Below are 26,112 nucleotides of genomic sequence, written 5' to 3'. Positions count from 1 at the left end.
GTAGTCAATCTTCCAACTCATGGATGAATGGAGATTCATCCAATTGGAGCAATTAGAGTGGGATTAAGTGGCTTAACAAAGGAAAATTATTGATGCAAAGAAATGAATACTACACAGACACTAATTGGGAAACTATTTTTTTGCTATAATCAAATTTTGATTGGCCAATATAATTAGTGGCTCATGGGACTAGAACCCAAGAATATAATCACACTTGGTTAATCTTGCAATTATTAGTGACTATTATTAGTGCTAATTAGGTCCCTAATGGAGTAACAATCTAGTCACCCTATTGTGGATCTGATAACATGATAGATCAAGGAGGGAAGAGAAAAGTACCATGATTAAGAGAGAATAATGACACGTACAAGATATGAAATGGAACATGGAAACCTTGATTATTGAACTATTAGATAAAGAGAGTACAAAAGTGCTCTCTTTATAGAACTAATCTATGCATCTCATCGATAGTATACGTTCTAAATCATGTGAATGAACCTCCAAAAGTATCTCCTAGGGAGGGGAGTTGGCTTATTTTAATAGGGTCTGAATTTTGGCCTGATGTGGACTTATCATGTGGGCTATGAACTCTACATCATGTGAACTCATGTGAAATTGCGTTTAAAAGGCAAGAGGAAATTATTGTAAGGCAATAGATTGCATCATCAAGCAATACAAAGGGGGAAATGAGGCCATTCATATGCTTCTTTTAGTGTAGATTTTGCTTATTTTGTGCAAGGTACAGAATAAAATTTAGTGCATATTCTTTGTAGGACTTTTATTGTGGTTCATCCTTTTGGCAATTATTGCAAATTCACATTGTATGTATTTGAATAATGATGCTACAAAGTATTTTACCTACAATCGTGACATTATTCCTTTTCTTTAGGGTTTCCTTCATGGGAATATAGTTTAACCAATGGTATCAATAAAATTAAGCTTATCATCACTATTGTACTTTCTCAAGTAGGGATTAGGAATGTTATCTATATGTTATCTACACTTTTAAGCCTTAGTGTTATCATGGAGTTGATGACAAATTTGTGGAAGACTTAGCATGCGTCTTTTTTAATCGAAGTTTGTATTAGATGCAATACTATGGTACACATGGTTTGTGTCATTTGAATTTTTTAAAGTTGATTTTGTTTGCACAAATTTGATGTGGTTTCATTGTTTCCCCCTTTTAATGCACCAATGTGAAGGATATATTGATGTTCGAAGTTTCCAAAAGATGGGTTTGTGTAGCTAGTCACAATTACAACTTGTTAATGGTGGCGTATGTGAACCCACATGCATAGTCCATCTCTTAATAGTCACTTATACTTTGCGCCTTTCATTGATGATTAGTCAAGGCATGCAGTATATGAAATATTTACATGGTTCAAGTACATTTGCCTATGACTTAAAATATATTGTGTTGCATTGTGGTCACACTTCGGTCTCACCAATCACAAAAGTACTTAGCAATAGAATTAGTTTAGGTTGGTCATGCATTAAAACATCAATGTGCAAGGTTGTACGCCCCTTGGCAGAGAAACACATCACTTATGGTGATGGCACAATTTAAGTTTAAAAGCCAAGGTTGTTTCACACATTTTGGCTTGATGTTCTTGTGTGTGCTACCTACATATTTAATAGGTGTCTGACTAAAGCTTTGCAGTCTATGAAGCTTTGCATGGCAACAAGCCTTCTCTTTAAATAAGATTTTGAGCCCCATCCCTCAAATTTTATTTTGGCTCACTAAGCTAGTTTACTCAATTTTGCTTGAATGGATTGCAAACCAAGTGCAAATAGAGCTAGTTGAGCTTAAACAAGCATTTGGCTACACCTAAACAAAAGCTTGATTTGATTCAAATACATTGAATGAAAGGAGTACATACTTAATAGATTTGTGCAGTTGGATGCAATGTAGTAAATTGAATGCTTTCATAGGTCGTAAAAGACATGCATAGGAAAGGAGATTGTCCCCTACTATCAACTATGTTGCCCAACATGTGGTTGTTTTTTATTATTCCAAGTGGTTTTACGAAGCACGCATGGTGTGTTGCAAGGGCCATGTGACTTGTGCTTCCAATTTTAAGCTTGTTAGAATCTCATTTGCTTTCATTTGCAATCTCATCCAATATAAGGTATGTAATGAATGAGTGGTAATATTGCAAAGATGAGGAATAAGGAGAATATCCTTTGCCATCCGATATGGTTTTGCTTGTCATCACATAAGTGACCCACCTAAGCTCTGCCCCTTTTTTGTGCATGTTGTCCAAGTGGCCAACCACGCAAGTGTGAAACCAAGGGGGGGTCTCTTAAGAAAATGTTTTCTTCCACAAAGTATACTTCTAACTTGAGAGAAGGTTCCTTCAAATTGTATTAAGAACTTGGTTTCTTCAAGAGGAGCCCACAAAGTATAGTTCTTAACTTGAAAGGGAGCCCACAAAGTATAAAGTTCTTAAGTTAAGAGATGTTTGATCGAAAATGAGAGGTGCATTGGGGGTATCGATTCCGAGAGGATTACATGAGAGAGAGAGAGAGAGAGAGAGAGAGAGAGAAGGGCGCGCGCGCGTGCGTGTTTCTTTATAATTTTGAATTTTTGTCGAGACCCCCGGAAGCCTGGGCGGAAATTCCGATCCTTTTGTGTCATCATCAGCAGGGACGCTCTCCAGTGTTCCTTCAACCAGACAACAGTCCAAAACTAGTCGCATACTCCAAATGGCTTCGGCCTCTTCCTGCTTGTCCTCCTCCCACAGCGTTGTCGCCACACACAGCCCGAATAAGCCGCCCTTAAAACGACCCACTCCCTTAAACCTCTTCTCAACAATACCCATTTCAGCAAAACCCCATTATCTGGACTCAATTGCGTGCTCTCTCTCTCTCTCTCTCTCTCTCTCTCTCTCTCTCTCTCTCTCTCTGATACACTACCTTTGGCGGCTAGCTCTTGGCTTCCCTCACCACCTCTGCTTATAGAGGAAGATTATTGCTTAATAGAGGTGGTGTTACAATCAAGAAGCTACCCCTTCCCTTACCTTGTGAGAAGGTACCAAAGCATTTGAGATTAGCAAATAACTAGCCCTGCTCCTCCAGCTCTAACAGGATTACAGAGTGTAATTACACAGCCCTTCGCACCCCCTGCAAATCTCACCCGACTATGTACCTTGAAGGCCCGCCGTCCCTTCACCTACAGTCCCCTTGATCTCTCACCACCCTCTCTCTACCAACAAGTCTATACATACAAGGCCCCCCCCATCACGATGAAAGCAGAGGTCCTAACCCCACAGGTCAAGGAAGCGGACACTCAAAATGGAAGCCTGGAAGTCGAAGTCAACAACTCTCCATCACTGGAGGAGCCCCGGCAGCCCAGAGTCTATAAACGCGCAAGAAAAGAAAAGGGTGCAACTGGAAAGGACCGGGTCAGCAAGATTCCACCCTGCACACCTGGCAAGCGAAGCTCAATTTATAGAGGGGTGACTAGGTGGGTATAGTGCTTAACAGAAATCTCATCTGATGCTACAAACAGGGCAAACTTCATTGTAATTCCTAACTACTAGAAACAGATGTTGACCACATACTTACATCATTAGTTGCACTATAGTTATGCTTTTTAAGGACCAGTAGTGGATGAATGAGGAACCCAAATAACCGCATCAAGACAATGCACTACCCACACGTCCAATTTTGCAAGCTTCTTGTTGAGATTTCAGTGGTCTGAAGCTCATTTCAGAATCCATAAACGTTTTGCAGCTACTGTGCTTTTTTCTCGCATTCTTCATGCTAATTACAAGGGCCCAATATGCCAACTCCAAACAACTCATATATTATCAACATCTCTAACATGTAAATACGCCGTAGGAGCAACCAAGATGGTTTTCTTCTTAAGAGGGAATCCCAATGAATCTATCAAATTCCATACAATTTGCCTGCGGCAAGAGGCCTTTACTCTCATCACAGGAGCTCGTTGATGCCAACCAGTTGACAACAATCAACAAGAGACACTTCCCCTCCCCCCCCCCAAAAAAAACACCGACCTCCATTTTATTTTCCTATAATAAATGAAAACGATTAAACAATGTTGATTTGTATAATAGATGTAAACCAAGGAGGGTATTGACACTGACTGTGGTGCTTCCACAATCCAGGCATCGGTGGACAGGCCGGTACGAAGCCCATCTCTGGGACAAGAGTACATGGAACGCAACTCAGAAAAAGAAAGGCAAACAAGGTGCACTACATCTACCTTACAAGTGAAACTATGTCAGCAGGTCTTATAAGAAACCAAGCTAATACAATTTTATCTTCCTGTATGTACATGTGTGCGTCTATCTGCTGATGTCCTCGCCGTTGCCACATGATGCAACAGTGTACCTTGGTAAATATAAATATACATAACTCCTTCACTTGCATGCAATCTACCTGATGCTCATAAATCTTCTGACAAAAGCATCATATCTATGTCCCAGGAGCTTACGATGAGGAAGAGTCTGCCGCAAGAGCATACGACTTGGCCGCTCTGAAGTATTGGGGGCCCTCCACATTGACCAACTTCCCTGTAAGAGCTCTATACAACTCTCCCCCTAGTTTTGAAAAAGTCCCAGGTTGAATGAGAGAGATTGAGAGTACAAAAAAGAAAAAAAAAGCTCTGGTAGTAAACAAGATAACTCATCAATTCTAAGCATGTTCTGATGATGGTACAGGTAACTGACTATACTAAAGATATTGAAGAGATGCAGAATGTTTCCAGAGAGGAGTACTTGGCTTCACTGAGAAGGTTAGTGTAGAAGGTTCTCTCTCTTTCTCTCTCTCTCTCTCTCTCTCTCTCTCTCTCTCTCTCTCTCTCTCTCTCTCTCTCTGTGTGTGTGTGTGTGGCAAAGCATTACTGTGAATCAATCGCTTGTTTGCAGAAAGAGCAGTGGATTTTCAAGGGGAGTCTCAAAGTACAGGGGAGTAGCCAGGTATATTTGTCTTAAACAAGCTTGCACAGGAAAAGGAATTATAGTGACAAGTTTTTTGACTGATAGTTTTTTTCTCTGTCAGGCATCATCATAACGGTCGCTGGGAGGCTCGCATAGGGCGTGTCTTTGGCAACAAGTACTTGTATCTAGGGACATACAGTAAGCAGAACAACTTGCCATTACTTCAATCAACTAATTTTGCTTGTTGATAGCAGACCTGATATCTAAGGGTGATAACGATTGAAGGTGTAATCAAACCTCTACTAATATGCTTGAACGGTGCATAAATGTACCACATGTTGCGACATATCTATATATGTTACATGGCCGTTTCCATGCAGTACCACACGTTGCGACATATCTATATATGTTACATGGCCATTTCCATGCAGCCTGAGCTTGGAATTGTCTTCAAACCATAACTCTTGCATTGGCTTTGCAGGCACCCAAGAGGAAGCAGCTGCAGCATATGACATGGCAGCTATAGAATACAGAGGCTTAAATGCCGTTACAAACTTTGACTTGAGCCGGTATATAAGGTGGCTGCGCCCAAGTAACATCGGGGCGAACCAGGTGGGGTCGAATGACCAATCCAGTGGCTCATTGTTCCCTAACAAAAACCAGGAAAACACACCCCATAGCTTTGAAAACAATCCTCCCATGTCTGCTCGCACACAGAAATGGGGCTATGAGTCAAGCTTCCCTCAATTTACTCCATCAACTCCCTCAGACTTCAACATACATAGCAAAGATAGTTTTACAGATATCTTCAACACCAATTCTCCTTCAATGCACCAATGCATGCCCTTCTTGCAGCAAAAATCCTCTAACTCTCCTACAGCTTTGAGCCTCCTTCTGCAATCGAACATGTTTAGGCAAATGCTTGAGAAGACGGCAGCTGCCACTCACCACCAACCCCAATCCCCTGCCACGATGGACTCGTCAGCTCTAGAGCAGTTCCAGCTGGATGATGATGAGAATGAGGTAGAGATTGACTACAAGGATCTATTTCCCAACAGCACTCACATAGAGCTCTCTGATTACAGCAGTAAAGAGGCAGAAGCTGATATGAACAACTATAACATTGACTATCAAGACGCAGGCTGCAATGATGCTCTAATTAATCATCACCAGCACATCAGCAAGATGTTTCCAACAGAACTGCAGATTGCAACAGATATATATGCATCCCCCAGTTCATCTTCTGTGTTCGACTCATATACAAACCAACAAAGCCCTCACTTTACACCCAATCTCAATGACATAATTGTCGAGGATCAAGAGGGTCAGGGTCAAATCCTAAGTCAAGAGGACTCGGCAGCACTCAGCATGTGGAATAATGCCTTTAGAACAAACTCGGTAAGCAGTACAATGCAACAGACCCCCGTTGCTCTGAGTAGATGCTGCAGAACAGAAGACTAAATTTGCTGGTTGCCTCAAGACTAATCTGTCGGTTGCCTCAAGTAAAGAAACACAGAACAAAGTACTGTTACTAATGGTACCACGAGTATTTTCCATTGATCCTTTTATAATCAACCCAGCCTGACAAAATAATATCTTCAATTAGGCCAGAAAACATACAAATTCTTTTATATGTAAACACAAGAAGGCTGTGGCCCATATATTAAGCTTCTGTGTTTAGGCAACAGGTTGCGAACCAAGACCACCTTTTCAATCTTCTAGGGGCCCAAGCACAAGAAAACAAAAAGTGGTTTGCACTATTGACATGTCTTCAACATGTTAGTCATGCCTACAAAACCACTCTATGATCATAATTGGACACAAACCATTTCAATTGCATTATGGGTTGAAATTTAAATATCGAGCATAAAAGTTATGGCTAAAATAGTAAGCTCTACGATGGCAACAACTTTATTCTTGCCAAGGTTCACTCACACATTGCTTGTTGTCTGTAAGCCATCAACTAAAGGTCAAAATACAAGGATTGTACTGCTTATCCAAAATCACAGTTTAGTACTCCTCAGCTTTTTGTCATTGGGCAAGATAAACGCCAATCACCATTTCCTTAATTTTCAACACAGAGCATCGCTTTGTGGAAAAGCTATGGACATAATCAGGCGAGGTGTAATTCCAAGATTATGAAACTGCATACATCTGACTAGTAGCTAATACCACGATGCAAACAATAACAGTACGTATTTATATGATCATAAACTCTAGTAAAGGTGGTGCCAAATATGACACCAATATGATAAGGATTGGTTTTCAATAGACTGTGATTCAAAAGTTGTCCACTCTAGTGCGACCATTTCAATAGCAGACTAAAGGCATTGTGATACAGCTTTTGTGAAGTCAGAATATTTTTTAAATTTTACAAATTGGCCGAGTAAAAGGAAGAGCCAAACCATGAACCACGCCAGTGCTTTGTAAAAACTTTTGACGAATAATGAAAAAAGGACATACAGGAAAACATCACTACATCCAGCCAGTGCTTTAAGTCTTGACTTAAAACCAGCCCTTGGGGGGGGGGGGTGGGGGGGGACGTACTAGCCATTGGTTTTCTGTACTCCTCTTTGTGTTGTCTTCTCGAGTTCCCTACCAAAGTTAAACCTAAGATAACATCAAGGTTTCCAAAAAGTGGAAAACTTGGCTACTAAGCCTCTCAAAAAGTCCACAAATAAAACGATAGTCAGTAGCAAACTCCTGCAGAGTAGAACACTTTCAAACTGAAAAGGTCCACAAAATCAAACTGTACAACTAGTTGGTGAGTTAATAGCTAATGGAACCTAAGTCGCAATCACTCGAGTCAAAGACGTTCACTCACAGAATCTTCAAACCCACAATTTCCAATCAAAACTCAAAAGAAAAAAAACTTTTCACTTAAGACACAAGAGTAAGAGCCCGCTACTTGGAGAGTAGCATAGGCCGAAACCAACACCCCGCGCGGTATCGTTTTGTTGGTGTGCAAGTACAGAGCTTCACCGAGACTTTATGAGTTAGTGTCACATAAACTGTGCAAAACGGGTCCTAAAATATCATCTAACCATTCAATGTAGCCATCGAAAAGGGTCTTGAGACAGCATCCTACTGTCGAAACGGGTCTTAAGATTACATCCAGCCATTCAACCTGGTCTCAAGCATGACCAAAAAAACGGGTCTTGGGATGACATCCGACATTGAGCCCATCCACGGAGCCACATATGTTTCTATAGTAGAAAAAAACTGCTCGCGCGGGTCAAAGGACCGTCTAGAACAGCTTGATAAACCATGTAAATAGGTCTTAACTGCTCAAAATGGCTGTTGGAATTAGGGTTGCAAGGAAACACACACAACTTGGAGAAGATGAAGAAGCTCAAGGCAGACAACAGAGAGTTTATTGCTTAGTGCACAAATGCAAAGATAAGTTAGCCCTAGAATGATGGGCATATATACAATGCAGAGGGGATAAAAACCCTCCTAGTGAGGGGAAAAATGCTTCGGCGCTCCTAAGTGTGTTCACACACATCACTACCACATATATGGTAACAAATCCCCCCCGGGAGTGATGCGGTGACCGAGAGTTGGCACATAGTGTATAGGGAAGTGCCATGCCTTGAGGACATGATCAATCCACAAAAGGAAGCAAGCGAACTTCTCATGAGGCAATGCCTTTGTGAAAAGATCTGCAAGGTTGTCCTGTGTTGGCACAAGCCAAGCTCATCTCTACTGCTAAGAGTCTCTCTCTGACATAGTGATAATGCACCTCAATGTGCTTTGTGCGAGCATGAAAAACTTGGTTTCTCGCAACTGCCAATGCGCTCTGACTGTCAGTGTAGATAATGTTGGCAGTGTCTTGTCCAACACACAAATCAGCCATTATCACGTGACACATCCAACCCTATGTGTCCGTGGACAAGCTACAGCATGACAAGGGTTCAATTCAGTCAGGTCAGTCTAGAATAAGAAATGATCTGGCACTTTTGTGAGTCTGTTCGCAGACCGTGCATGCCCAGACACTTAGATTAGATGCATATCCTTTGGTTGCACACAGCATGATCATCAGCATTACCATTAGAATCCATCAGGAGCATTTTCCAGTGCACAGAACCTATTTTCCCTATTTTTGACATTTTTCACTTATTTATTAAGTGACTTTTGTTGGGAACTAGGTAGGGCAATTTTGCTAAGTTTGTATATATAGAAACCTAACACTAGCACTTTCTGGCAGAAGAGGCAGCAGGAGCACCTTGCTCAACAGGCAACTTCTCAGTAAGAACACCCCCCCCCCCCCCCAGCAAGGCCTAGCGTTTTTGCAACACAGAATCAACACTGGCGTTTTCGCACCATAGACCGGGCCCTGGCGTTTTTACACAGCAAATCAGCCCCGACAACCACAGCAGACAATAGATCCACTAGTGTTGGCAGATTCTACAACAGTTAGCAGTTTTCCACCCCAGCAGAAGATTTTCAGCCCTAGCGTTTTTGCATCTGCAAGACACCTCGGCGTTTTTGTAGATCTTCGCGACGGAATCAGCCCTAGACTCAGCGTTTTCAGTTTTCAGTAGTCAGTACCCGCAGTATAACCCCCGAACCTCGCAGATCTCACCTTCCCGCAGCAGATCCTCGCCGCACGGTCAGATCCCGCGAAGTTTGCAGATTCAGCCCGGAAAACACAGATTTCAGCATCTGTGTTTTCAGCGCGTCGTCGTCGCATATCATCAACATTGTCATCGACATAGAGTCAGAATTCAGCAGATAAAGATTTGCAGATTTCAGCCCGTCTCGTCATCGTCCTCATCATTCGGCAAGCCCAAGCATTGTAGAGATTTGTGCAGTCATAAGTAGACCGCTCTCGCCATAGAGAGTGGGGCCTTTGGAGGAGGGTTTGACAACATTCTGGTGTCGTATTCTCTTCTCTCTCTATCTCTCAATCTCAGCACCTTCATTCACAGTGTTTACCCACTTTGTTTGTGTCCATTGCACTCTCTCACTAAAGGAACGGAAGGCTCTCCCTTCCGCAAGTAAAAGGAACCTTGAGCACAGTTCGGAGCACTCATCTTGAGCAAAGTTCAACATTCACTTCTGCTGCACCTTACAGCCATACACACTGAACCGTAGCTGTGAAGACTACCCTGTACTCAACTTCACAACTGGAAGTGGACAGTAGGTTGCTGCTTGCTCAACCACGATATGCATTTACTACCGAGCATGAAACAAAACCACTCGTAGACACTCGGGTGTCATAACAACCAACCCAATCTGAGTCCGAAACAGCATGTAAATCTGGCGGCTATGATCTCCTCTTGAGATAAAACAACCCAACATGTAAAGTGTCACTAAAGGAGCGAAAGGTCCTCCGGCCTCCAAATGCTTAGACCCTGGGCTTTACATTAATCTACTAATTTGTGAGACTGCAAACTGAATATTCGGACTCGTTTGCATACATAAATAGGGTATACAACAGCAGCTTTTGATAAAGAGTGACATTGGCAGGATCACCACCATCATGAAGACTCAATTTCAAACATGTTTCACTGACGTAGCAATAGGTTTACAATCCTCCAGTAGGTTTACAGTCCTCCAGGCCAAACTTACATTGCCCAAGTAATGATGCAAAAGCCCCAAGTCTGTCATCTTGAAAGTAAAATTCAAATCAGCCTTGATTTCAGCAATCTGTGTCTCATTCAGACTAGTAATCAACAAATCATCAATATATAGAACGATGATGAGAAATACATCACCCTCACGCTTGACATACAACGTGCTTTCAGTTGGACTATTACGAAAGCCTTGTTTAACCAAATGAGTGTCAGCTTTTTCATACCAAGCATGAGGAGACTGCTTCAACCCATACAAAGCTTTCTTACATTTGCACACTTTATTTTCTTGTCCTTTTTTTACAAAACCGCGAGGCTACGTTATATAAACTTCCTCAAATATATCACCATTCAAGAAAGCAGTAACAATGTCTGATTGATGTACATCCCATCCAAAATGAGCTACCAATGCACAAGAAAACGAATAGTAGTCATACGACCGTACATCATGTACATCTGCATCAGCAATAGACTGATCCGTAACATTTTCGGAAACCCTTATAGGCTGTAGATTTGTCTCATTTGAATTTACGTTCAAGTTTCCACCATTAAAAAGAGGCAACAAAGTGTCATAGATGTCATGTGAGCTTACATTTACTGTCTCTGGTACATGATCACAAAGGCTAAACAAAATCTTCCACAAACACTGTCACAAACTAATGACGTGGCATGACCAATAAGTTGTTCCAACTTATGGACAACTGTCAAGGGGTCGAGGAGACACCTAGGCTTTTTAAAAAAGCGTAAGAACCTGCTGAAGTGGCTGCTGTATGGACGGTCGCGATTTGCGTTGACCATTGTACGAACTGCCACAAAACGCGTTGATTGCTGATGTAAGGTGCAACGGAAGTGAATGTTGAACTTTGCTCAAGATGAGTGCTCCGAACTATGCTCAAGGGTTCCTTTTACTTACGGAAGAAAGAGCCTTCCGTTCCTTTAGTGAGAGAGTGCAATGGACACAAACAAAGTGGAGAACATTGTGAATGAAGGTGCATGAGATTGAGAGATAGAGAGAGAAGAATATGACACCAGAATGTTGTCAAACCCTCCTCCGAAGGCCCCACTCTCTATGGCGAGAGTGGTCTATTATTGATTGCACAAATCTCTACAATGCTTGGACTTGCCGATGATGTCGACGACGATGAGGACGACGACAAGATGGGCTGAAATCTGAAATGCTAATGGCTGAAATCTCCAAATCTTGTATCTGCTGAATTCTGACTCTATATCGCTGACGACGACGATGACGACGATGCAACGACGACGCGCTGAAAACGCAGCGTTTTCCGGGCTGAATCTGCAAACTACGCTGGATCTGACCGTGCGACAAGGATCTGCTGCGGGAAGGTGAGATCTGCGAGGTTTGGGACTTCTTCTGCGATGTCTGACTGCTGAAAACTGAAAATGTTGTCGTGCCGCTCCGCTCTCATGACAAGAAAATGAGCAAAGGCATGCCAATCAGGTGTATTTGAATCCTACATGATTATTCAGCAATTATAAGGGCTTGCTAACAAGCCAATTTTTAAGCTAAAAGTGTGCCAGATGCGGCTCTAAGGGCCAAAAGATGTCTTGGTAATACTAAACAGTGAGTATGTTTGAAGTGGTCATAGCTGGGATTTTATTGATTAAAGATGAAGTACTTGAAGGGCTCTACATGCCTGTCTTTAGGGCTCGTCAATCGGAGCTACAGATAAGAAGTTATGGCAGCTTAAAGTTTGAGTTGATTGCACATCCGTACCGGATTGAGTACCTGCTGATAAAAGGTCAAAGATGAAAGGAATGCATGGGTCCGAAGTGCTCACTTCTAGGAGCATGTTGGTCTTTCCAGTTCGTCAATCGGGGTTTCGGTTGGCAAGATATGGCCAGTTTAAGTATCGTCGGGGGACCGTTCCGAACCGCCCTGGTCGCCTTGATCAAATTCATCTGGTAATTTTTGAAGCTTCAGACAGATTCTGGGAAATGGAGCCATCAGAGTTAAATTTGTGGCAACTGATGGCCAGTATACAGGCTTAATGGGTGATATTGCTAGTCGGAAATGTTGGGAATGGAAGCCATGAGCGGCTTTGCTTTGGCTGGCATGTCATCCCTTACAATGGCCGTGGCCGCCCACTGGAGAAGCTTTGCAAGCTTGGCCAAAATGTATGCCTAATGTGGTGCCCGAAGGCCACCCAAAGAAGCCAAATTTAAAATGGCCGCCCAGAGGAGAAAATGAGTTGCTTGGCATTGCTACAGCCGATATGTATGCCAAATGTGGTGCCTTTAAAGAAGAAGAAGGGCCCCACTAAACTTTGGCCAGCCAAGGGCCATGGGCTTAAATGTGGGCCAAATGTGATGCCCATTGAATTTTGGCCAAGGGCTCAAGCCAAGGGCCGCCCACAAGACCAATAAAATCAAATGAGTATGAAGCCAATGAGGGAAAAAAGGGCATGGCGGGCAGAGGAAACGCCGCAGGCAGCGAGAAGGGCATAGAAGCTCGCGCTGAGCTTGGCATGGCTCAGTCGCCTGTGCGCACGAAGCGGGAATCCACCAGGAAGCCAGGGCGCACCATTTGGTGCGGGTCCTGCGCAATTTGGTGGTGGTGAAAAAATCAGGTTGCCACGTCATAGAGGCCGGTCCCGCCACGTCAGCTAGGGGCTACCCATTAGCGACATCGCTAATCGGTTGTCCATAATTAGTAAAGCATGCCCCATGCAGCCAAAAGGGGCTAATATAAAAGCAAAAGATGCGACTCTCAAGATCTCTCTCCTCTTTTGATGGAAACACTCTCGGGTGTGTTCTTTTCCCGGCCCCTTCTCATTTTTGAGCGCTCTCTAGGAGCAAGCCGGATCTCATTAAACTCTTAATAACCAAACTGAAGCTCGATTTCTTAAGCTACATAGCCAAGCTAAGCTTCATAAGCTTGATAAGCCGAGCCTAATCTGGGATAAGCCAAGCTTACCAAAGCTTTGGATCTCATCTAATCTTAAGCCTAAGCCTAATCTCTTGAGCCGAGCCGAGCCGAGCCTAAGCGAAGGTAATCCCTAATCCCCTTGGCATCTGATCCCCTTCTTCTTTATAGAAAACAATCTAGCTTCGTTCATTAATCTCCTTCATTGCCAACTCGATAATCTTTGAGCTTTCGTGAACGAACCCATCTGAAAAATAGTCCCACTGCGTGGGATATGTTTCAGCCAGTTCTCCTACCTTATCTTTAAACTCGAAGGTTACAAATTCTTCAAAGGTCAAAATCATCCGATCTTCTGGAATTCCTCGGCTCTTCATCTCCGCTTGATAGCATGCAAGGACTCCATCTGGATCATGTCCTTGAAAAATTCCACACTGTTCATGTACGGCATCAAGTGCCATCTCCACTGCATCATCAATGTGCTCTTTCATCTTCATAGCTTTTACTTCTTGCAAACATTTCTGAACTAAGCCCAATATTTTTGGCAGATCTACAGCCGCTAGATTTTTCTCAAATCTATTGAAATTGTAATCTTCGATAAACTGCATCAACTCTGCTGGAATCTCCATCTTTACCTCCCACCTCGGCTCGTTTCGCGTCGGGTTCACCAAGAATGTCGGGAGATTTGTATTCGAAAGGTGAGCCGAGAAGGCACCGGGCCCCTGGCTGTGAGAGGTGCGGGGAAAAGAGTTGCAACAGACACAATTAACGGAAACAGAGCTCAAAACAAACAGTTCACCTTACACCAAATAAGCCACAGTATCCCTGTTTTAATCAAATAATAATGGAGGAGTTTATGCTCCTTACAAGGATTGTCCCGGTTTACTCCAGGCGCTATTCAAGAAACTCACAATTAAACTGCCTTGTACTGTCTTCTGCTTTCAACTTCCAATGCCTTGGGTGGTCCGATTCAGTTTATGGTTGCCGGATTAATGAGAGTTAAGGATTATGGCTTATAGAGCATGAAAATCGAGCTTAGGCTTGGCTTGAGAGATTAATGAAATTAAGATTTGGATCGGCTAATGGGTGATTAATGAAATCGAGCTTACGCTTGGTTAATGAGAGCTTAGACTCGGTTTATGGGATTAGGCTTAGGATTAGGAGTTTGAGATTAGGCTTGGAGCTCAAAAGGATTAGGATTACCTTCGCTTAGGCTTGGCTCGGCTCAAGAGATTAGGCTTAGACTTAAGATTAGATGAGATCCAAAGCTTTGGTAAGCTTGGCTTATCCCAGATTAGGCTCGGCTTATCAAGCTTATGAAGCTTAGCTTGGCTATGGAGCTTAAGAAATCGAGCTTGAGTTTGGTTATTAAGAGCTTAATGAGATCCGGCTTGCTCCTAGAGAGCGCTCAAAAATGAGAAGGGGAAGGAAAAAAACACACCCGAGAGTGTTTCCATCAAAAGAGGAGAGAGATCTTGAGAGCTGCATCCTTTTGCTTTTATATTAGCCCCCTTTGGCTGCATGGGGCATGCTTTACTAATTATGGCCAACCCATTAGCGATGTCGCTAACGGGTAGCCCCTAGCTGACGTGGCGGGACCGGCCTCCATGACGTGGCAACCTGATTTTCTCACCACCACCAAACTGCACAGGACCGGCACCAAATGGTGCGCCCTGGCTTCCCGGTGGATTCCCGCTTCGTGCACACAGGCGACTGAGCCATGCCAAGCTCAGCACGAGCTCCTCTGCCCTTCTCGCTGCCTGCGGCGTTTCCTCTGCCCGCCATGCCCTTTTTTCCCTCATTGGCTTCATACTCATTTGATTTTATTGGTCTTGTGGGCGGCCCTTAGTTTGAACTTTGAGCCCTTGGCCAAAATTTGATGGGCATCACATTTGGCCCACATGTAAGCCCATGGCCCTTGGCTGGCCACAGTTTAGTGGGGCCCTTCTTCTTCTTTAAAGGCTAGTACCACATTTGGCATACATATCCGCCGTAGCAATGCCAAGAATCTCATTTTCTCCTCTGGGCGGCCATTTTAAATTTGGCTTCTTTGGGCGGCCTTCGGGCACCACATTAGGCATACATTTTGGCCAAGCTTGCAAAGCTTCTCCAATGGGCGGCCACGGCCATTGTAAGGGATGACATGCCGGCCAAAGCAAAGCCGCTCATGACTTCAATTCCCAACATTTCCAACTAGCAATATCACCCATTAAGCCTGTATACTGGCCATCAGTTGCCACAAATTTAACTATGACGGCTCCATTTCCAAGAATCTGTCTGAAGCTTCAAAAATTACCAAATGAAATTGATCAAGGCGACCAGGGCGGTTCGGAACCGGTCCCCCGACGATACTTAAACTGGCCATATCTTGCCAACCGAAACCCGATTGACGAACTAGAAAGACCGACATGCTCCTGAAAGTGAGCACTTCAGACCCATGCATTCCTTTCATCTTTGACCTTTTATCAGCAGGTGCTCAATCCGGTACGGATCTACAATCAACTCAAACTTTAAGCTGCCATAACTTCTTATCTATAGCTCCGATTGACGAGCCGTAAAGACAAACATGTAGAGCCCTTCAAGTACTTCATCTTTAATCAATAAAATCCCAACTATGACCACTTCAAGCATACTCACTGTTTAGCATTACCAGGACATCTTTTGGCCCTTAGAGCCGAATCTAGCACACTTTTAGCTTAAAAATTGGCTTGTTAGCAAGCCCTTATAGCTGTTGAATAATCATGTAGGATTCAAATACACCTGATTGGCATGCCTTTGCTCATTTTCTTCTCATGAGAGCGAAGCGGCACGACAACGCTGATGCTTCTTGGTGTTCCATCGCAGTGAATCTGCAAAACGCTATGGTGATGCAAAAACGCTAGTGCTGAAAACTGTCTGCGGCAGGGAATCTGCTAACGCTAGGGCTGATCTGCTGTCTTGCTGTTGTCGGGGCTGATCTGCTGTGCAAAAACACCAGACTGCTGGTTCTGTGTGAAAACGCTAGGCTTGCATCATGCAAAAATGCTAGGTCTCTGCGGATGCAAAAACGCTAGGTCTGCTGTGGAGGGGGGGGGGGGGGATTTCTTGCTGAGAAGGTGTCTGTCGAACCGAAGTTCCTGCTGCCTTTTCTGTCAGATAGTGCTAGTGCTAGTTTGCTTATGTACTTGGCTATCAAAATTGCCCTACCCAGTTTCCCAACAAAAATCACTTAAAAATAAAAAGTGAAAATTGGCTAAAATAGGAAAAATAGGTCTATGCACTGTAAAAATGCTCTTGATGGGTTCTGACTGTAATCTGATGGTCATGTTGTGTGCAACCAGAGGATATGCATCTACTCTAAGTGCCTGGACATGCACGGTCTGCGAACAGACTCACAAAAGTGCCAGAACACTTCCTAAGCTAATTGAATTGAACCCATGTCATGAAGTAGCTTGTCCACGTACACATAGGGTTAGATGTGCACGTGACATCTCCTCCTTTTTAAAGTGAGGTACTAGTACTGAACTGTATGGCGTCAAGGGAGATCGTCAACAACGTCTGGAATCCTAGAAAGGACTCTTTGCCGGCCCACCTTGATGCGTGGGTCGTACGATACTTGAACTTCATAAAGGTCTGCAATGCTTGCTGCTTTGGGCCGCGCCGAAAGCGACAGAGTCATCTGTGGCTCCTTCAATGCTTAAACTTCGTCTATAATGATGCGTCTACCTTCTTCAAGAATCTCCGAGGATGAAAATTCATGAAACCACTTCCAACACAAAAACATGAACATACCCATTCCATGTAAAGTGACTGAAAAACTACTATTCCTTCGAAAAAACTGTGCATGCAATGCAGAGGAACAAAGTGACAGAGTGCCAAACCGTTCATCAAACACACGCAAAACATGGGGTCGAATCTTGACTTTCTGATCTAAATCAATCAACTGTGGCAAACCATAATGGAAATGCCGATGCTTGATGCTCAATCTTTCTTGTGCTCTTTCGGGTACTGTGTCATACCAAGGAAGAGACATAGCATGTGAATTCCTTGAATGCAAACATTTCTTCATTTCATGAGATTTCCGCATACATCCGTGCTCATTCATGAGTGAATCGTGCTCAGCGTACGAATGAAACACTCGAACAATGCGTGCTGACTAATCATTCGTACACATAATACTTCCTGTGGGGGTTCTTTGGACCTCGACTCGAGAGCCAAGATCGGTTCCTCGTGATTGATCAAATCTGCAATGAGGTTAGCTTCACTAGAAAATGTATCAACTAAACCATCATCCTTGTGAACAATAACATCATTATCCTACAAATCAACCTGCTTGTGAATAATCACATCTTGATCATGCAAATCATCATGCTCGTGAATAATCACACCTTGATCATGCAAATCATTATCATGCAAATCGTGTGTCCTGCTTTGGAAAGGAAGAGACTGAGAGTCTCCTTTTCCTGATTCTATTCAAACTGCGCCTGCACAATAGAAAAAAGTCGCAACAACTCTTTCATGTGTTGGTCGCTCATCTCTTGCCTTGCTTTGTTCTCGCAATCAAAGTATGCTTGTCTTTCTTTGTTCTCGCGATCAAATTCTGCTTGCCCAATTTTGCTTGTCTTTCGTCGCGCTCACGATCCAATTTGGCTTTTCTTACTTTGGCTTCCAAGTGTGCTTGCTCGTGCTCACGCGCTATGGCTACTTCTTGCTTCGCTTTCTAACTTCCTGTCCATCATCATCTTGTCGAAAGCCTCCATTGGAGTTAGTGCAATCCTTGGCGTAGATGGGGAAGGGGGAGGGTCGAAAAAACCTCCTGGTGGGGAAAATTCTTCTTCGCCACTCCCATGCTCATCACCTCCATGCGAAGTATCCATTCCGCTTCGAGTGATGACCATCCACTGAAGTCTTGTTTTCTTAAGTTCACGAGGAACTTCGGTTCTTGTGGGTCTTGGTTCTTGTTCTTGAGGTTCTTGAGGGTCTTGAGGTTCTTGAGGTTCTTCTTTAGCTTGCAATCTGTGTTAGAGAAGGATCTTCTCTTCACCCGAGTTCTGCTCTTCTCCACGGGCGCACCCTTTGCGGCCTTGCGCTCACACCAAGGTTGCTTTTTCCCACCTCTCGTCGATTGGCCGGCCGCTAAGTGCACGGTTCGCTCTCAATGAGTGAAAAGAGGCACAAGGGGGGGTTGGACAAGCTCTTCTTTCTTGCGTTTCCTGTCATTCTTCAAAAACACGATTAGGAATCGACACGCCCAAGAGGACTTGGGTTACGTGCGACCACAACAAGCAAAAAAAAAATTATGTGGTTCTTTCCTTGAGTGATACAGAATACTGCCAAAGCTCTGATACCAATGTAAGGTGCAGCGGAAGTGAATGTTGAACTTTGCTTAAGATGAGTGCTCCGAACTGTGCTCGAGGGTTCCTTTTACTTACGGAAGGGAGAGCCTTCCGTTCCTTTAGTGAGAGAGTGCAATGGACACAAACAAAGTGATGAACACTGTGAATGAAGGTGCATGAGACTGAGTGTAAGGTGCAACAGGAAGTGAATATTTAACTTTGCTCAAGATGAGTGCTCTGAACTGTGCTCAAGGTTCCTTTTACTTACGAGGGAGAGCCTTCCGTTCCTTTAGTGAGAGAGTGCAAGTGGCCAGAAACAAAGTGGATAAACACTGTGAATGAAGGTGCTGAGACTGAGAGATAGAGAGAGAAGAGAATACGACACCAGAGACGTAAAACCCTCCTCCAAGGGCCCCACTCTCGATGGCGAGAGTGGTCTACTATTGATTGCACAATCTAGCACAATGGCTGATGCAAATCTAAATGCTTGCTATGTCGATGTCGACGTCGACGGTGTGGACGACAAGGACGAGGCTAATGTTGAAAATTGAGTGCTTGAACGCGTACTTGCTACTGTTGCAAAAACGCTGGCTTGCTAGGCTTCATGTCGCCGAATTGGCTGATGCAAAACGCTGATATGCTGCTCTTCTATCTGCTGAATTTTGCCTTGCTGAAAACGCTGGTGTGGTAGTGCAAAAACGCTAATGCAAGTTGGCAAAAACGCTGAAGTGGCTGGTCTCTTAAGCGCTGCTTTTCTGCAGCAAAACGTTGATCATAGGCTGCTGAAAATCGCTGGTTCTGAGGGCTGAATATCTGCTACAGAATCGCTAATTGCAGGGCCTTGCTTGCTGAATGTCCTTGCTGAAAAAGCTGGAGTCCAGGTGATGAAAAACGCCAGGCTGATGGGGGTCTATTCTTGCTGAGAGGGAGAGGGAGAGGGAGACGCCAGCTGCAAGGGGGCCTTGCCTGTGCAATTTCCTCTTCTTCTGCCAGATAGTGCTAGCCTTAGGTTGCTTATATATTATCTTAGCAAAATTGCCCTACCTAGTTCCCAACAAAAGTCACTCAATAAATAAGTGAAAAATGTCAAAAATAGGGAAAATAGGTTTAATACACTGGAAAATTCCCCTAATGGATTTTGATGGGAATGATGATGATCATGCTGTGTGCAACCGGAGGATATGGATCTAATCTAAGTGTCTGGTCATGCACGGTCTGCGCACAAACTCACAAAAGTGCAAGATCACTTCCTATTCTAGACCGACTTGACTGACTGAACCATGGTCATGCTGTAGCTTGTCCACGGACACATAGGGTTGGATGTGTCACGTAACATCCCCTCCTTTTCAAAGTGAGGTACTTGTACCGAACTGTATGGCGTCGACGGAGATCGCCAATAGCATCCGGAATCCTAGAAAGGACTCTCCGCCAACCCACTCTGATGTGTGGGTCGTGCAGTACTTGAATTTCATAAAGGTCTGCAATGCTTGCTTCTTTGGGCCGCGTCGAAAGCGACAGTCATTTGTGGCTCCTTCAACTACGTCTAGAGTCATGCTTCTTCCTTCTTCAAGAATCGTCATGGCTGAAAATTCTTGAAACCACTTTCAACACAAAAACATGAACATACCTATTCCATGTAAAGTGACTGGAAAAAATTGTCTGCCTCAGAGACTGTGCATGGAATGGAGATGAACAAATAGACGGAGTGCCAAAACGTTCACCACACAAACGCAAACAATGAGATCCAATCTTGTCTTTCTGATCTAAATCAATCAACTGTGGCAAATCACAACGGAAATGCCCATGCTTGGTGCTCTACGGAAGGGAGAGCCTTCCGTTCCTTTAGTGATAGAGTGCAATGGACACAAACAAAGTGATTGGACAATGTGAATGAAGGTGCATGAGACTGAGAGATAGAGAGAGAAGAGAATACGACACCAGAATGTTGTCAAACCCTCCTCCGAAGGCCCCACTCTCTATGGCGAGAGCGGTCTACTTATGATTGCACAAATCTCTACAATGCTTGGACTTGCCGACGATGTAGACCACAACGAGGACTGCGACGAGACGGGCTGAAATCTGAAAATCTTTATCTGCTGAATTCTAACTCTATGTCGATGACGATGTCGATGGCGACGACGACATGCTGAAAACGCAGATGCTGAAATCTGCGTTTTCCGGGCTGCGACTGCAAACTTCGCGGGATCTGACCGTGCGGCGAGGATCCGCTGCAGGAAGGTGAGATCTGCGAGGTTTGGGGGTTCTACAAAGGAAACTGATTGCTGAAAACTGAAAACGTTGGTCTTCTTGTTGCCTTGTCGCGCCGGAACTGCAAAAACGCTGAGGTCTAGGCTGATCCAAAAACGCTAGGCTGATTTGGCATCATGCGGGAGAATCTGCTAACGCTAGGGCTGATCTGCTATTGTGAGGGAATCTGCTAACGCTAGGGCTGATCTGCTGTCTACGGTCGCCGTGAATCTGCAAGTGCAAAAATGTTGGCTGATCTGATGCAAAAACGCTAGGCCTTTTGCAATGCTGAAAAAGCTAGAGTTGTCGCAGGGTCGGTCTTGCTGAGAAGTTGCCTGTTGAGCAAGGTGCTCCTGCTGCCTCTTCTGCCAGAAAGTGCTAGCGCTAGGTTTGCTTATATACAAACTTAGCAAAATTGCCCTACCTACTTTCCAACAAAAGTCACTTAAAAATAATAAGTGAAAAATAGGGAAAATAGGTCTATGCACTGTAAAAATGCTCTTGATGGGTTCTGACTCTAATCTGATGATCATGATGTGTGCAATCAGAGGATATGCATCTAATCTAAGTGTCTGGACATGCACGGTCTGCGAACAGACTCACAAAGGTACCAGATCACTTTCTATTCTAGTTTGACTTGACTGAACAGAACCCTGGTCATGCTGTAGCTTGTCCACGGACACATAGGGTTGGATGTGTCACGTGACACTCCCTTCCGTAAGTAAAAAAGAACCCTTGAGCACAGTTCGGAGCACTCATCTTGAGCAAAGTTCAACATTCACTTCCGCTGCACCTTACATAATGTGACTTGTAGCACCACTATCAAAGTACCACACATGTGAATCTACAGCAACTGACATACATGCATCATGAACAAAAGGATCAGAAGTGCACTCTACACCAAATCCCCACTCTGCATCTACATGAGCATCACAATCTTTTTTCCTAGAAGATTCGATAATAGTTGCACTTGTAGTGGATCCAACCTCTTTTGCCTTCAACTTAGGACATTGCTTTAGCAAGTGATCATTAGCCTTGTAATAATGGCAAGACATCTTCTTCTTGCCCTTTTCACCAAACTTTCCAGACGAGATGCTACCAGCAGAAGCATTAGGAACAGGTGATTTTCCACTCATTGAAGAACCATGAGAAGCGGCTACATTGCTATTACCACCTTTTCTTTGAGTAGCAACGCATAGAAAGAGCATCTCCATCATTTTCCATATATTTTGAAAACTCAATATTCTCTCCATTAATCAAGGGATGACCACATACATCACTACAAATGCAATCACAAGAGTCCTCATGGACAATCTCCTCATTAACAAGGTCCACAACAGGCTCAATAGCATCATCATTTATTGGAAAAGACTCAACAAAAGCACACATTTAATAGATCTTTTCATTTACTTCCATATGAATATCCTCATTGACTTGCAAATCATTCTCAACTACTTCACACAAAGGAGAAGGATACACAATATCCACTTCCGAAAACATACTCAGCACCTTATCTTGAGCAACCTTTCTGTAAACCATACTTGGATCTCTTTCCTGATGATTTGTCGAGCATCTTACCACCTCGTAGACCGGTAGATCATCCTATTGATCTAATCCCTAGTAGTGCTCCGCCTACACTAGCTCTGTATAGAGTCTCATACTCCGAATCTCAAGAAATTCAGAAACAACTGGCAGAATTGCTAGATAAAGGTCGCATTCATCCAAGTGAAAGTCCTTTTGGTGCTCTAGTCTTGTTGATAAAGAAAAAAGATGGTTCTATGCGCTTGTGTATTGATTACGCGCATTAGTTCCAAAGGTGAATACCTTGGTTCTTAAGGATTCTAAGTAAGGATTAGAGGTTCCTAGGACTAGGGTTTTTCCCTGAGGTTAGGAAGCAGAGATTTTCGAGTATATGAGATCTTGAATGGACGTGGAAATTCTATTGTTTCAAGTACTTGTATGATGACTTCTCCCCATTAATAAAGATAGTCTTTACGTGAAGGACCAGCCTATCTTTTGGTCCCAGTACAATATCAATCTTCTCTCTCTCTCTCTCTCTCTCTCTCTCTCTCTCTCTCTCTCTCTCTCTCTCTCTCTCTCTCTCTCTCTCTCTCTCTCTCTCTCTCTTTCTTTCTATATCAATTGACTTCAGTACTAAGTGATAAGTTTTTTTTTAGAGTAGATTTGATATTGTTATGCCCTCCGTTTGTGAAAGCACCTAAGTGCGTGCTTCAAGAGGGACAAGTTAAGGGTAGATCTTTTGGAATTTTGTGCATGTACTCAACATTTAAGCAGAAAGCTCTACTTCGAGAACTATCTACTTCTCCATGGAAGCGTGAAGACTGGCATATTCTTTTGGCAGTGGGCATGCTACTGGTAATCAACCAAGCTTCTCAACAAAGTGGATCTTCATCCCCATCTAGAAAGGAACTGGACAAGACACTCAATCAGCTTATAAAGAAGCAAGTGAGATTTGACACGTGTTGCATTGTCAACGCGGCACCAGGTAATATCAAGATCAATGACGTTCCCTTGGCATAGGTCAACGCAACAGGTGGTCTATTGATCTATTCCCTGTTGTAAAATCTTTGCATGACCCTCACTACAATGCCAAGTTATGAGACGCTTGGTATTCACCACTTTGCATCTTTCAACCTCAAGGCTATGCACGGCTGTTATGGGAATAAAAGACATTGTCACTTATACAGTAAGACCACCCACAAGCAGCTCCTTTTTGCACACTTAGGTACGGTTAAGCTTACATCCTCCAAAGCATTACCCAAGGAGAGTCTTCCATACCAATGCTACTCTCAAGAACAAGAGTTTTCCAAGGGGAGGGGTGTATGTTGGAGCTGGGATGCTCCATGGACGGGGGTGATGGCCAATGGCCTGATCTCAACTCAGTGTCCCAGGGAGTCATCATGGACCAGTTGGGACCAATGGACAATGGAGCATAGTCTTGACCATGATTTCTCCTCACATCCTCCCCTTGCTCCATACCACAATCACAAGCAACAAATCGGCCCCAAATCTTGAGATACCGCCAATGAAGACCAAGACACCTCGAAGTTTTGCATTACAAACATCTAAGAGCACAAAAGCTGGGAGGCACCATCTGGAGAGCAAAAATGAGCCACTCCCAAATTGCACCATAGGTTGTGGATATGCATCGAGCAGGATGGCAGGGTGAGAGAAATGGATGAGAACGCCCCAGTAACCCACCCAGAATCCAACCCGTCTCTTATCAACAAAATATCCCATAAACAGGAGACAACCAAAATAAAAAGAAAGGCATACACTCACCCACCCAAAACCAAACGCAGAAAGAGGAGACGTGCAAACAAATAGGAAAGCAAAACACAAACCAAAGGGAAAACTTTGCAAGCAGACAAATACATAAGCATGCAAAAACAAGAGAATGAAAGAAACCTCAGCAAAAGGAAAAAATGCAGATGAAAAAGAAATGCAAGACAAGGGGGGAAGAATCAATTCCTATCCTTAAAAGAAAACAATTTCACCATAATCCTTTGAAGTTCTTAAAGATGAAGAATCTTTGAGCAAACAATTACCGATTGACCCCAACCCTACTCTTCACCCTAGACTAGTGGTGTCCTGTCTCACAAACAAATTGCAAGAGAACAGCTAACAAGAAAAGACATTACAAAACTGACTAATTCTTCAAGCTTATCTTAAAGCTAATGCTCCCAGAATACATAAACATGGAATCCTAGCATGTCAGAGACTACAAACGTTTTAAATCTGCAGTGCTTTTGTTTGGTCAATGGAAACTCTTATGTTACCTTTTTTTTTATGAGTTAAAAAATCATTGCTACTATGACATCCAAACCTCCTAGCTTATAAGGAAATCCACATGATGACATGTATGTTTGCAGCATGTTAAAAGGCATGCGAATAAGAAGTGAACGTAACATAAATACAACCTGGCAGTGTCTTTTTACTTGTGGACTTTCATAATGCCAGAGCTGATCCTGGAAGGTAAGCTGATTGTATAGAATATCCTAGGATCGAAACAACCTGCTGAATAAATTGTCGTGCACACCTTGGATGACATCTAGTGTGGGAGCTGCTTGATACACATCCTTAATTGAACGGTTTCCATACTTCAGAAGCAGGGATTCTGCATCACTAGCCAAGGAATGCTGCATTTGAGCAGCTTCCAGTGGACCCACAACATTAAGGCGAGTTGCAGCAGAAAGCATGTCCCTGAGGGTAACAAAGAGGAAGGCACGCTGGGCATTCATCGGGTCAACAAGAAGAAGCCCAAAGATGATCCCAAAGAGAGGAGCATGATGTATGTGGATTGGCATGGTACAAACCTCCTGTGAAGAGCGGGTAAGTGCCTTCATCTCCTTCAAAAGAGGGTGCTCCACGAAGACAGAAGACGCAACACGCAGGAGAGCGGTCCCTTGGGCGATAGATGCATTGCGCACCACCTTGTTGGAGAGGTATGCATGAAGGGTTGTGTCAAGAAGCTTCCATTTTTCAATTGAAGGAGACGAAGAGCCCGCAAAGACGAAGGGGAGGAGAAGGGAAGCAGTGTTAAGGAGAGAGGAAAGCGCGAAACGATGGAGGGAAGGGTTGTCGCACACGTTGCCAAGCTGCACTGCTGCTTCCAGGCCAAGCGAATGCGCAAACCCTCCTGTGGGCAGGATGGAGTCCAGGAGCTGCCATATACCCCAGAGGCTCGACTCGCTACCCTGCATTCGGGCCAGCCAGCAGGGTGGCTGCACCTGTTGGTGAGGAGCTGGTCCTCTCTGGATTACCCGAAGTTCTCGATTCTGTCAGGCGTAGCCTACCCTCAGCACTATCTCACACGGTCAATGGTCCACGCCTATTTCCCGGAACAGGGACATCGTGGGCCTCCGGCGCCCGAATTTACAAGTTTTGTTGCACGCGAATTTATCTATTTTCCCGAATTTACATAAACTTCATCGGACGGCTCCTGATCCTCGAAATGGACGTGTGCCATTGATCCCCTCCTACCTATGCCTGTGTGAGATAGTGAGGAGGGTAGCCCATGTTCCCTAAATAAAAAATAAGGGGTGAGAAATTTTGCTAAAGATTAAGGGAAAATTAACAAAATACCCCTCTAATTGTGGAAATTCTCAAAATACCCCTTTCAAATTTTCCAAAATTCCAAAATACCCCTGTTTGTGAGATTACAT

General features: G+C 43.8%; 2 protein-coding genes across 3 annotated transcripts; one reads left to right on the top strand and one right to left on the bottom strand.

Annotated features, from left to right (window-relative positions):
- Positions 1 to 2,673: 2,673 nt before the first annotated feature.
- LOC147421188 (uncharacterized) lies at positions 2,674 to 6,485 on the top strand. Its single transcript, XM_086504310.1, has 8 exons — positions 2,674 to 3,466; positions 4,131 to 4,213; positions 4,352 to 4,360; positions 4,452 to 4,540; positions 4,686 to 4,759; positions 4,893 to 4,943; positions 5,026 to 5,102; positions 5,386 to 6,485. The coding sequence occupies exons 1-8, from the start codon at positions 3,246 to 3,248 to the stop codon at positions 6,363 to 6,365; spliced, it is 1,584 nt and encodes a 527-aa protein (XP_086360436.1). The 5' UTR covers positions 2,674 to 3,245; the 3' UTR covers positions 6,366 to 6,485.
- Positions 6,350 to 25,798, bottom strand: UREF (urease accessory protein F). Of its 2 annotated transcripts, XR_015186952.1 has the most exons (2): positions 24,868 to 25,798; positions 6,350 to 6,485 (listed from the first exon to the last, which is right to left on the bottom strand). XR_015186952.1 is itself a non-coding variant. In XM_086504309.1 (1 exon), the coding sequence occupies exon 1, from the start codon at positions 25,648 to 25,650 to the stop codon at positions 24,946 to 24,948; it is 705 nt and encodes a 234-aa protein (XP_086360435.1). In that variant the 5' UTR covers positions 25,651 to 25,798; the 3' UTR covers positions 24,714 to 24,945. The 2 variants fall into 2 exon arrangements, 1 of the variants encoding a protein (XP_086360435.1); XM_086504309.1 differs by lacking the exon at positions 6,350 to 6,485 and having other exon boundaries at positions 24,714 to 25,798.
- Between the last annotated feature and the right edge of the window lie 314 nt (positions 25,799 to 26,112).

Source organism: Adiantum capillus-veneris, chromosome 28, assembly GCF_014529385.1.
Source record: "Adiantum capillus-veneris isolate H3 chromosome 28, ASM1452938v2, whole genome shotgun sequence".
Taxonomy (NCBI): domain Eukaryota; kingdom Viridiplantae; phylum Streptophyta; class Polypodiopsida; order Polypodiales; family Pteridaceae; genus Adiantum; species Adiantum capillus-veneris.
Note: the sequence above shows the minus strand (reverse complement) of the source record. Positions and strands in the feature narration are given on the sequence as shown.

Bases quoted from the DNA above. Each gene is read 5' to 3' on its own strand.
- UREF (XM_086504309.1), bottom strand. From the start codon at position 25,650: ATGCAGGGTAGCGAGTCGAGCCTCTGGGGTATATGGCAGCTCCTGGAC.
- LOC147421188 (XM_086504310.1), top strand. From the start codon at position 3,246: ATGAAAGCAGAGGTCCTAACCCCACAGGTCAAGGAAGCGGACACTCAA. The intron at 3,467-4,130 runs GTGGGTATAGTG...TCCACAATCCAG, and splicing joins ATTTATAGAGGGGTGACTAG to GCATCGGTGGACAGGCCGGT. The intron at 4,541-4,685 runs GTAAGAGCTCTA...ATGATGGTACAG, and splicing joins CCACATTGACCAACTTCCCT to GTAACTGACTATACTAAAGA.